Source organism: Macaca fascicularis, chromosome 6 (genome assembly GCF_037993035.2).
Source record: "Macaca fascicularis isolate 582-1 chromosome 6, T2T-MFA8v1.1".
In the NCBI taxonomy this organism is placed as follows: Eukaryota; Metazoa; Chordata; class Mammalia; order Primates; family Cercopithecidae; genus Macaca; species Macaca fascicularis.
In genome coordinates, this window is record NC_088380.1 from 144,180,587 (window position 1) to 144,194,026 (window position 13,440).

Genomic DNA, 13,440 nt, shown 5'->3' on the forward strand with positions numbered 1-13,440 from the left:
AACACTGTAAAACGGTGGGTCCTGAGTGTGCAATACACTGAGCTATTAGTGAGCCTGAGTTTACCTGGACATTCTCTTCGGTCACCTCGATTTCAGCAGTATAGATGTAGTCAATCAGCTTACTCAGTGTCTGCCCATCCACGTCCTTGATTTCTATCTTTTTGGCTTTACTCTCAGACATGTCACCTAGAGTTTACAACAAAAACAAAAAGGTCATATGGGATATGTTTACCTTCCACATGGCCTCCTGCCCTGTCTTGGAAACATAAAAGCACTACCTGGGCTCCAGGAGGCAGCAGAAGGGATTCAGGCGCAGAAGAGGATAAACCAGGTAATATCAAAGTCACATCAACTTTGGATGTGTGATCACCTACAAACCTAGCCTTAAGTATTCCTTACTCTATCTATTGCCCACTTCCATTTTGAAGGAAAATCTGTGTGCAATCACTCATTTAACCAACATTTACTGTAAACTTCCATATACAAGGCCAGACAAAGTGAACAAGATATGCACCTGTCCTTAAGGAACACAAGTCTAGGCCTGTCCTTAAGGAACACAAGTCTAGGCCTGTCCTTAAGGAACACAAGTAAGGCAGATATATAAAAGTGTTTATAAACAGAGGTGACAACAGCTTAGTAGATAGAGTTATACACAAAGTATTGTGATAACAACAACAATAAGTAACATTTCCTGAGAGCTAACTATGGCCATACACTGTGTTAAGCACTTTAAAGTCTTTTAATCCTCGCAACAACCTATGAGGTTTATTACTATTATCACCATTTTACAGATGAAGAAACTGAGCACAGGAGGGTAGGTAATTCATTTTGCCCACAGTCACACACCTAGGAAAGGCCAAGTTGGGTGGAAACCCAGGGAGTCTGACTCTAGAGTCCATACTTGTAACCACCATGTTATACTAAATCCCAAGAACACAGAGGAGGGAGCAACAAATCTCTCCTGGGAACTCCAGTCAGGCATCCTATTAAGAGGTCACATTTGAGTGAGGCATTAGAGGATGAGGAAGAGTTCTACAGGCAGCAAAGGTGAGGAAGGATGAGCTGAATCTGGAATCCATTCATGCAAAGAGAGGAAAGTACCAAAAGAATAAATTTTGGTAAAATGGCAAGAGGTTGGTGTGGCTGGTACATGGAGTAACAGTAAGAAGAAGGAAGCTGGAGAGGTAAATAGGGCCAGGACCTGACAAGCCCTGTAAGTCACGTAAACAATCTGGGACTTTATCCCAGGTGTAGCACCACTGAGAAGTTTTCAACAGGGAAATGACATCAACAGATGGGCATTTTTGAATGAAATTTTGGATGCAGGGTAGAAGCTAGATTACATGCAGGGAGAACAGCTGGAGGCCCTGATAATAATCCAAGAAAGAAAGAAGGCAGGGCTGTAAATAATGGCAATAGCAGCACCACATTTCCACAGTCCTGAGGCCCCTTGCCTTCAGCCTGCACTCTATATACAACACATGGGTTTATCTAAAGCCAGGCCCATTCAACAAGGGCTGCTGATTTCAGGAAAGACAGGCAACACATGTCTTTGTAGACTAAAATAAAGGGCAACCTGACTGCAAGAAACAAGAGATCCAGAAGCCTTAATGTGAATGTGAATGTGAATGTGAAAACAGAGCCTGGGTGGTTGTTTTCTCTCTGTGGAATTCATACACCAGAGCCAAGAAAATAAAGTACAGTACAGCATGTGGGCTGCAGACACCCACCTCCAAGCTGTACGGACTGCACATGATTCCTCCACCAATCCAGAGTCCCATCCTGACACAGTTCTAGAGCTGAATGACTCTGGAACGGAGAGGAAAGTAACGGGGGAGACATTCCAAACCCTGCCTGCTCCCTTAACTGCCAGATCAGGTGGACCTGAGACCCTCCACCCTGGTCTCTCTTCTCTGACTGCCAGTGGAAGCCCGTGAAAGGCCTCAGCACAGTGCCCTGGGGCAGAACGAACAGGTAAAGAAAAACAGGGAAAAATAGTATATTCCTCCTCCACCCATAAGACAGGCTCCACAATCTCTCTCTTGAGTTTATTGAGACACACAAACAAAAACATGCATACACAAGGAAATCAGAAGTTAAGCTATTAAAAAGTTCATTGATGAGGGTCCAGTTGGTAATTATACTGCAAAAGATAATCAAAGATAGCCGATTCTTTTTTTAAGGAGTTAGCCCTCAAAAAATAAGACTAAAAAAATAGAGCAGCTGGACTGTAAGAACCAAGGGATTCAGAAGCCCTCACAGCAGTGTAAATCAGAGCCTGGGCTGACTGTTTTCCACCTGTGGAATTTGTGGTTGAAAGTCAGGTTAGGGTTTTGTAACTTTGGGGTAAATAAATGGAAACTCCTGGAATTGTAAGAAAATATTTTTCTATATGTGCAAAAGTTCACTTTTTCTAGGGGGATGACAGGTCATTTTTATCAGATTCTTACAGGTGTCTATGATTCAGAAAAGTTTAAGACACAGTTTTCTAGACAGTAGGTCTTTAGGAGACTTTTCCTTGCTCCTTTACGTGACTCTCAAATTTCTAATTTTCTATATAAAGTACTTAAAACTTAAACAAGCAAGAAAAAAACGATGTGAAAGAAAAACTAAGGGCTCAAACACACCACTTACTTTCTGAGAAAGCTTGTAGAATCCAATCTTATTATCTTTTATGAACCAGCAAAAATGACTACACCAAACTAAGACTTTAGTTTAAATGGGCCCTAAAAATACTCATAGTAATAGTCACTACTGTATACCTGACCTTCTGCTAAGGTAGACTAATGTGTATCTGACCCACATTATTTCATTTAACCCTTGAAACAAGTCCAGGAGGTAGACAGTATTACTTCCATTTTACAAATTATAAAACTGGCATTTCTTTTCTTTTTCGAGACGGAGTTTTGCTCTTGTTGCCCAGGCTGGAGTGCAATGGCACAATCTCAGCTCACCGCAACCTCTGCCTCCCGGGTTCAAGTGATTCTCCTGCCTCAGCCTCCCAAGTAGCTGGGATTACAGGCATGCACCACCACACCTGGCTAATTTGTATTTTTTTTTTTTTTTTTTTTTTAAGTAGAGACGGAGTTTCTCCATGTTGGTCAAGCTGGTCTCGAACTCCCAACCTCAGATGATCCACCCGCCTCAGACTCCCAAAGTGCTGGGATTACAGGCGTGAGCCACCGCATCTGGCCAAAAATGGCATTTCAAAAGGGATTTACACATAGATACTAAGAGGCAGGACTGAGATTTGAACTTTGGCCTAACTCTAGACCCTGTGTCATTTCTAATACATCCCACAATAAAATCTCACCCTAACTAATAACCTTAATAAAAGTATTCCCAAACTCAAGGCCTTGATCTTAATTCTGAGGACAAGTTAGTACTTAATATCTAGCAAAAACCAAGCGGCTTATCCTCAACACATAACAAAGTGCTTGGCATAAAAGAAGCACTTAAAAAGTAGTTATTGGAATAGAAAAAAAAAAAAAAAGAAGGGAGGCTCTCTTGACATATCATAATTCCATGGGCTTCAGTAATTCTAGAGGGGGAAAACCATTAAGGACTTGGTCATTCTTGCTCCTTCACTCATCCCTAATAGCTTGACAAAGTATTTCCAGAAAACAGAAGATGAACCCTGTAAGTCCTTCCATGTTTGTGGTCAGTCCAAGTGCTCTCTTCTGCTAGCTCTTCCCAAGAGGCCCAGACAGCCACCTCAGACTCTGAACTTACAGAGAATGTCTGTCAGCTGCACATCTTTTTACCCTTTCCATCTTCTGCTCACCATCTGCCAACATGCATGTCCTGTTTCTCCAAAGACAACATGATTCTCTCAGGGGCAGATATTTGTTCATTTATTCAATTCAGCAAACATGTATCAGATGTGTCCTCATGTGTCAAGCACTGTGCTAGGCCCAGATAATACAGTGGTTAACAAGTCACAGCCCTGCCCTCATGGAGCTCAGTCTGGTGGAGAGAGAGACAAGAAAACCAACAAATGCAAAAGATGTCAAATGTTAGAAATGGGGACTTAGCTTTAAAGGTCCTCAAGCCAGGGATTCCTGCACCCTAAAGCTGCATGCAAAATGATGAGCACACAAGAGCACAGGTTTGCTCTTCCAGAGATAAAGTCCATTGTTTTCATCAGATTGATGCATAATGGTTAAGAGCCACTGATCTGGAGGAGTCATAGTTATTCAGAAGAGAAGTGAGAATGAGAGAAGAGTATCCCAGACATAAACTTTGTATAGTATATACAAAGGTCTAGAGGTAACAAAGGGTGTGATCTGTCTGGGAACCATAACAAGTTCAGTCTGGCTGGAGCATGTTAGGGAAGAATGATGAGATGGGGCTGTAGATGAAAGCAGGAGCTGGACCATTTGAGGGACTTACAAGCCATGCTAAGGAATTTAGACCCTTCCTAAGGGCAACAGGGAGCCCCTGATAGATTTTAAGCAGGTAAGGGATACATCAGATTTTAATATTGGGAAAATCACTGTAGCCACAGTGTGGAGAATAGGTGGGGAATGGGAAAACAAAACAGGTGGCAGACTGGCCAATTAGAAGACTGCTGCAGAATATCAGGTAAAAGATGATGTTGGCCTGACTGTATCTTGAACTTCTTTAAATACTTAGACCATTATGGCCTTGCACTTAGCAGCCTCTGAGAACCACAGAGGGCCCAGAAGAGCAAGCAATCCCAGAAGCCTATTAGGTAAAAGCATCTAAGTCTTCATTCTAGATCCTAACAAGCACACTATGTGCACAGCTGAGATATTTTTAGGTGGAAGACTGCCAAAGAAGAGCAAGAGGGAGAAGGATGGACTGGAGGAGTGAAAGGAAAATCTTTCATTATCACAGAAGACTCAAGATGTCTAGAAAAATCACTAGCTCATCTTCCAGGTCATTGGTATAAAAGCAACCCTATTATTAAGTAAATAAAGTCTTGAGAATGAAAATGTAATAGATTGGTTGGCAGGTCTCTCTGAAGAACACCACAGCTAAACCACCGACCACCTCTACATAGTTATATGTCCTTAAAAACAAGAAAAGGGGGTATTCAAGAGTCCTTATGCCACAGAATACCTTCTTGCTCCTAACTTGAATTAGTACTGTAATTTAGTCTCATGTTCTGGGTAGAGAGAAAACAGGAAAATCCTTATCCTTTGCACAATGATTCTTCATGGGCACTAAGATGGTTATTGAATTTCTTCCCTCCAACCCTCATCCAAGTCCTAAAATCTGGGCTGCCAACCCATTTGGCTAGAGCTGAGCTCTAAGGCCAAAGACATTAACCTCACAGGAGAGAAAGAAATGCTCTGCCATCTCCTTGAATCCTGGCCAACCCTGCTGCAGGTGAGTGGTCTGGGCCATTTGACTGCAGATCAGGGAATGTCCTTAGTTCACAGATCCTTATGTCATATTGGGAGTGAATAGCAGTCTGTATTCCTGGGTGCCACACAGTCCTCTGTTGAACCACAGGTTACCCTATATCACCTGTGAAATAAAGACATTCTCTGTTCTGCCTTTATCCCAAGGCTGTGTGAGAATCAAAGGAGACAATGAGATTGTGAAAGGTGGGACAGCAGGATCCAGCAGAACCACAGTAATAGACACCGCTTCCTCACCCACCCTCCCTGGAATCTCATCCCTCCTCCACCTGGAAATATATTTCTTCTCAACTAGAAGCACAGGAAGCACAAAGTCAGGAAAAAAATGCCTCTGTGTCATTACATAGTGACTACAAAAAAAAAAAAAAAATCAACCCTATCACCTCCACCCCCGACATCCACAAGAATTTTTAAAACTATGACATACTCTACAATAATAAAAGTAGTCTTTATTAAGTACCAAGTGCTGAGTGCCTTATACCCATTACCTATATTTGTTCCCTAGTTATTGTTATTATTCCAGTCTCTTCAATAAGAAAGCTGAGGATCAGAGAGGAAAGTGAATTCTCCACACACCTATGCAGTTAAGATTGGAATACAGGTCATTATTACTCCAAAGCCCTTTCCAAGATACCACACCATCTCCCAGTGCAAGGTGGCATTACCACACTTGTGTTTAATCTTTAGTAAAGAGGCCTCTCCACATCACCAACTCCAAACCTCTTCTATGAACATTCATAAAATATTCCTTACCAATAGTTTATTTCCAACGATGGTCTCAATTTTAAGGCTGAGCTACTCTAAACCCAAACAAGTCTACTTCAGACCATCTCAGTCAAACCAGTTGCACCTTAATGGAGAAACCACTGGGAGTGAATAGCAGTCTCTATTCCTGACCACCACACCATCCTCTGTTGAACCACAAGCCAAATTCCTGCTCAAAAACTTGCCATTTCTGCATCAAGGGTAACATTATTAGACAGGACCGCTGGCTCCCTCACCCTCAAATCTTCGTCTCCTGAGCCAGAAAAAGATGCCTGACTTTATTGTGGTATGATAGGGACAGGAAGAAGAAGCCCTATGTCACTGTCACTTAGTCCAAAAGTGACTAACTCTAGAAGATAGTCACATGGAAGGTGAAGCCATTGCTTCTTGATCCCAGGCAGCGTTTCACACCTCCATCCCTTTTTCTCTGAACCATTCTACCTAATCCCTGACTCCTCAGAGGCAAAACTCTCATAAACCAGATGCTATCTACTACCACTATTACTCTGCAACCTCTCTGAAGGTCCACTTTGTCTAAGAAAAGAATTCTATTCCCTAGTTCTCCTTCTCTCATTGTCCATTGCCTTGTATTCAGTTTTGCTGAGCTGCATGTTATGCAGAGCTCTTCAAAGGCATCGATACACCACACAAACACCCGGAACACAGACACGGGCCACAGGCCAGGGCCTGGTAGAGTCTGGCTGGCAGCAAGGGTGAAAAAACAGTTCTATGGAAGGAACTTCATGCCTGGGAAGTGAGTAAGACAGCCAGGCCCTCATGGTTCTGCCTTGTGGACAATTCATGCCTACTCCAAGTCTAAGCCCCTTGTCTCTCAACCCCAGCATATTCCTGAACTCTCCTCCCTATTTCTACTTACCATATATTCAAAGATACCAGTCAAACATCAGCCTAAATCTAATAAAAACTGGACAGTAACTCCTCTTTAAAAAACCAATCTAAATCAGCCACTACATACAGTACAATATGACCAGATGAGTGGGACAGATCACTCCCAGGGCTTCATTTGCGATGGAAGCCCAAGTGTCTTTTAGCCATGATTATGGGCATAAGACCCTGGGCGCATATATTCTGTAGACCTCAGTTTCTTTAACACTATAAAATGGGGGCTGTATCTGAATGACATGTAGGTCAGGGACCCATATGGAGTAACAAATACTACAGTACACAAAAGCCATGGTAAAGGGCATGATAAAAAGAGAGAAACACTGATGAGGAGATTTTGGGAAAATTGCTTCCCTTGGGATGGAGGTGCCAGATGGGGAGGATGAGGAATGAGTCTTAAGTATTTCATCTTTATAGGAAAAAGATGGGCAGAACACAGCACTGCTGGCCTCCCCACTCAAGTTATGCTGAAAGCAGTAAAGGGCAAATAGGTTGACTGCTCACCCCAGATCTTCTCATAGACTGGTTGGATTGGGACACTCTCTGATGGGCACTCAGACCTCAGTTTCACATTTATTCCAAGTTATTGTCCAAAGGACAATGGTCAAGAAGTGTGGGATTGGTATTTGGAACCATCTCAGGACATTTGGGCAACATGAACTCAGAGGACAAAAAAATAAAAACATTTAAGCTTGAGTAAAAGACCGTAATCACACAACTCAAGTCAGAAGAAAGCCATGTGTATTTTACTTTCCTTTTGGCTTTAAACATACTGATAGAAATGGACCTAACGAGAGTCAGCCTCTTACCCCCAGGACACGATGCATTTTACACGTTTTGAAGTTGAACCAGATAATTAGAACAAAATTTTGCAGTGTTACTGGAGTTTTTTAGTACCCACTTACCAAGGTTTAGGCAAAGCCAAGGAGCCTTAAAATATATAAATCTTAGATATATTACTGATGGGAGTATAAGCTGATACAACTGTTCTTTAGATCAATGCGGCACATGTCTCAAAAGTCTTCAAAGTGTGCATACCTTTTAACCAAGTACTTCTTGTTTTAGGAATCTATTCTAGTAAAATAATCAGGAATGTAAATAAAGACTAAGATGCAAGGATGCCCATTATAACATTATTTATAATAATAAAATATTACATAAAACTATAATTTCCAACAAAGAAGGAAATGAATTTTCAATTAGAGTACATATAATGGAATCTTATGAAGGCATTATAATTAGGTTGTAACTGCAATTTCATTGACATGGAAAGATATTCATTATATATTGCTAAGCTCAATTAAAGAAATTTTTATTGAGCACCTGCTAGATGGAAGACCATGCTAGGTAGCAGAGATGTGGTGGTGAATTTTAAAGGTATAGTTCTTACCCTCATAAAGCTTATGATTGGCCAGGGAAATCAAATATTGAGGAAGTAATAAGATCAGTAGTAATACTAAAGAGAAGCATAAAGTACCATGGGAGTAAGTAGCAAAGGAATTTAACCTAAGCCAGAGAGGTCATAGAAGGCCTTCCTGAGGAAGTGATGCTTAAGCAGTAATGAAAGATGAATGGGAGTCAGCCAGGCCAAGAGACGGAGGACAGAACATTCCAGGAAGATGAATAGTAATTTAAAAAAAATAAAAATACATACATCGAAAAAGGCTATTTCGGCTGAGAGCAAAGGCTCACGCCTGCAATCCCAGCACTTTGGGAGCCGAAGCAGGTGGATCACTTGAGGCCAGCAGTTCAAGATTGCTTTGCAACATGGCAAAACGCACTCTCTACTAAAAATACAAAAATTAGCCAGGTATGGTGGCACACACCTGTAGTCCCAGCTTCTCAGGAGGCTGAGGCACAAGAATCACTTGAACCCAGGAGGCGGAGGTGGCAGTGAGTTGAGATTGCACCACTATACTCCAGCCTGAGCAAAAGAGCAAGACTCTGTCTCAAAAAAAAAAAAAAAAAAAAAGACTATTCTACTGTACACATTAAATGCACTTATTTGTTAAAATATATATTTTATATATGTATACATTCATAAATATAAAATCTAAAAAGACATAAACCATATTCTTACCTAGATGTTGTAGTACACATAATTTTTTACTTTTTGCTTGCCCACAGTTTCTGATTTTTATCTGTAATAAACACATGTGAACAGTATTTGGATGGATGGGTGAATGGATGGGTGGAAGGATGGTTGGTAACCAGGGTTTAATGGAAGGCTTGGGCTGGGCATTGCATTACACTGCTTTCTTCTCTTGATTCTCCCGTCCCTTCAATTCCTAGAATCTAAGAATGCCCCAGAAGCACTTTTTCTTCCAATTTGTAAAATCACTTTGGTTTTGCTATGACACTTCCGCTACTTCAGAGGTAAGTTCATCAGCAAAAAGTGGAGCCAGCATGACAATTCATTGCAATTCCAAACAGATTCCTCTCTCAACACTGAACTTTCCAAACCCCACACACAAAGAATAACTGGCAGAGGTATTTATTGAAGTTATAGCTAAATAACTTCTACAGACAAGATGAACCATTTTAAAATATAGATGGATGAAGGAAAGGGGGAAAAAAGGAAATAAAGGCCTTGCAACTAGGGTTTAAGACAACTCAAAAGGGAATGCAGCTCAAAATTTCCAGATACTGAACTTAGCTAGTTTTCCAGGCTACAGTGTGAAATTCCTGGCTCATGGATGAAAGTAAGGTAAGAGTAGCTTGGTCCATTTAGCAGAGGCATGACTCCAAGTTGAGACCAGCTGCTTCACATGACAAGTCAAGGGGGAAACACATGTGACAAACTCTCAATGCACAAGTGCCAAGTCTCTCCCAACAAAACCAGTCTTTCCCAGCTGTGTACCATATTAGGAAAAGAGTTACAGCCCATTCAGCAAAAATATGCCTGCACTCACCCATCATTAGCAAGCTTGTGTTCATTCTTCAGACATTCACTTATTCACTACCTCCTGTGGTGGGCATGGAGGATTCAACAATAACAAGACATGTTCCCCAAGTGCCCAAAGCTCACAGTAAGGTGCAGGTGACACTTCATTCACTCATTTAAAAAATATTTGTGTCCTGCCATGTACCAGGTGCTCAGTATATGGTAACAAACAAGCCCAACAAGGTTCCTGTCCTCATGGGGCTTATATTCTAGTGAGGCAAGACGGGTAAAAAACACATAACGACAAACCAAGATGATTTTCAGATGGTGATAAATGTTATAAAAAGATGAAGTCAAGTTATAGGAAAGAGAGAGGCCTGGTGTGGAACTATGGTCAGAGTGGTGAGAGGGGGCCTGCCTGAGGAGGAGACATTTGCAGGATGGAAAGCAGTCAGTTACATGAGATACAGGGCATGGGCATTATAGATCACAGGAAACAGACAATTATGCAGGGTGACAGTTGCCATACTCAGAGTAGGCACAGGCACTTGGAAAGCATGTAGAAGGAACACCTGACCCAGTCTGGAGGTCTCACCAAGCCCAGATGGCCTCCTTCTGTCAGCAGTGATTTATAGAGCACTGAAAGTACCTGGTTCAGGGGAGGTGCTGAGAGAAACTATAGACAGGAAGATTAGCCCATGGGTTTCAGGTAATTCAATCTCAGAACTAACAGATGGGAAATATTTGGACAAGACTATTGGGCATGCCCAGTAAATAGGGACCCTGGAAAGTTGGCAAAGGTGCTGAAACTGAATGTCAGATATTGATTATACCTATTTCTCATCCCTCTCAAAATCCATCATCATTTTTCCAAATCTCCTCCACTCTGTAAAGACTAGAGGAGGCCCAGGGCCCCTGTCTGGAATGAAGGTCTAGGAAAGGACAATAGGTAGGCCAGCTGGTAAAGCACTGGGCCAGGTGCCAGGAAGCCAAGTCCCACTCATTCACTGTGACCTTGGACAGGTCTCTTCCCTTGTCTCGGCCTCAGTGTCCTCCATCTGCAAAGTGAGAGATCAGAAGGCCTGGCCATGAGCCCAGGAGTCTACATTGTTAACAATCTCCCCCACATGATTATGGTGCAGGCTGAGTTTTGAGAACTAATGGACTATGTGAGTCTACCTTTTTTCCTCATGGTGGACACATGCCCAACTGGCCTGGACTTGGTTCCATCAAGTCCTCCATGGCACAAAGCACAATATCTGGCATAGAGAAGCCCCTCATAGTGGGCTAAGGGCTTTCTCTTTCCTCCCTCCCCTCATGTCACACCCCCAACATTCTCCCATTGGGGCTGCAGCCCCATAACCATGGGTTAATGTTGGCCACTCACCATACCTGTGAACATTGCACAGAAGTAAGGGCTGCAGGCTGCCAGGACCACACGGTGGGCTTCTATCTCGACATCTTCTGCCACAATCATCACGTCACACAACAGCTGTTTACTGTAAGACACCAGTGAGAGGACAGGATGGGTCACAGCATGGACACCTACCCTCATCTTACAAGGGTATTTTTTTCTCTCACCCAGATTTCACACTATCACTATACAAAGCTGTCACAGGGACTTGCTCTATCTTGAGTTAGAGAGGCGGGTAGATTCACTGACTTTTCCAAGTCCCTGAGAAACCTGACATTCATGCTTTCCTAAGGTCCATGGAGAGATCCAACTACTCTCTGGCTGTAAATTCTGGGCTGCTTCATTTATCTTCACCTCTCCGTTCCCCAATTCCATCAGCTCAGATTAAGAATTAGGGGTTTAGTGGCTCAGGGAACAGTGGCAAAAGTTGGGGCTATCATTCGAGTGACCGAATGAATGCTGAGGAACGTGAGCATACCACTGAGTGTATCACCAGCAAGACCAAGTACGATTCCCCACGGGATCCACTGTATATGTAACACCAGTAAGAGGCAAGCCAGCCTTAGGTATTTCTCTTTCCACCCAGATTTAACACTTTCAACAAGAAGACTCTGCCTGCAAACACAGTGCTCCCTAAAGACCCTGTGCAAACTCCAATCACTGAAATTATTAAAAATACTGTAATTACCTTTCTGTTTGTCACCCCCACTGAACTCAGAAAGGGACTTGTCCTATTTAATGTCATATCCTAGACACCTGGCTGCATACCTAGCACATATTAGACCCTAAATTTTTACTGAATAAATAAATTAATGAATGAAATGTAATCAATCCACATTCATAGACAGAATGGAGATCTGACTACTTTAGAGATTGATAGGGTGCCACGAGCTTCCATCAACCCAAGAATTTTTCCTTCATCACTCTCCTAAGCTCTTATCATGACTGTTAACAATATAATAGTTAATATTTATTGAGTTACATGTGCCAGGCACTGTTCTAAGCACTTTTTTACACATACTACTTCTTTTAATCCTCTCTACAACCCCATGAGATAGGGCTAATTGTTATGCCTATATTACAAGTGAAGAAACTGAGGTCCAGAGAAGTAATTTTCCCAAGGCCACACAGAAAAGCAACAGTGGAAACGGGATTTAAATGAAGGCAGCTGAAGCCCAGAACCCATGCTCTTAAGTTGAGTGGTATCCTGATCACCACTCATTCCTCCTTGAGATTAAAGCACTGGAGAGAGGAGGAAAGACAAGGAGGACAAACCCACTTCAACTGTAAGCTACTGGTAGTGGTTACTTGGCACGCTACCCTGGTTTGAGAGGGCTGAGGTCATGACTACATTCTGTGTGAGAATGTTGAGGCCAATTAATGAGTCTGCCATGGTTGACAGATGGAAGAAAAGCTACATATTTGCTATCTCTGGTATAGCACATTAAGTCACTGTCAACTACTAAGATATTTGTTTAGGTTCAGAGAAATAGAATCACAGGGCCTGAGAAGGCTGGAGCTGCAAATGCTGTTAGAGATCATCTGGTCTATGAAGTTCAGAGAGGTGAAAAGATGCCCAAAGCCACAGAAGCCTAAGTCTTGAATCCAATTCTCCTTACTCCAGATACAGTAGTTTTTCCACAGTACCACAATGCCTCATGATTGGCTGACACACTCAGAATGAGAAAAGACAGAAGACAGGTTAGCTCAACAGGGAGAAGTGGTCAGGAAGTAGAATAAGGTATCGTTAAGGAGGCTTCCTGGAAGGGTGAGACCTTTGGCAGCAAGAGGCAAAACCGGGGGATTGAGATCTTACCCTACAATGGATAGCAGACCCTAATCACCAACTATATCAGGATAAACCAGTGCAACCAGGAACAGAACTGGCTCTGCCCCTAACTGGCTATGAGACCATGGGCAAATAAGGTCACTCCAGTTTCTCAGCTGTTTTAGCTGCCTTTGGGACACATATCATGGGGGCCGAATGGGATTACAGGTGCCATCTGAAAACGGCCTTTTAGTCTCATTAAATTTTACTCTAAAAATGTATTTCCAACATGAAGAGACTCATTTTGGACATTTTT

General features: G+C 42.3%; 1 protein-coding gene across 23 annotated transcripts in view; it reads right to left on the minus strand.

Moving 5' to 3' along the window:
* The window catches only part of KLHL3 (kelch like family member 3), a 119,340-nt gene that overhangs the window by 81,562 nt on the left and 24,338 nt on the right, over positions 1 to 13,440 (minus strand). For 14 of the 23 annotated variants that reach the window (XR_012414098.1, XR_012414096.1, XR_012414099.1 and 11 more), the window contains exons 3-4: positions 11,335 to 11,441; positions 65 to 186 (exon numbers count right to left, since the gene is read on the minus strand). Coding sequence is in view for 10 of the 23 variants with exons in the window: in XM_073994286.1 (XP_073850387.1) it covers positions 65 to 186; positions 11,335 to 11,441 (229 nt within the window). In the remaining 13 variants the exon portion in view is untranslated. The remainder of the gene's footprint in view (positions 1 to 64; positions 187 to 11,334; positions 11,442 to 13,440) is intronic. The other 9 variants (XR_012414095.1, XM_065546772.2, XM_073994282.1 and 6 more) reach the window with 2 other exon arrangements.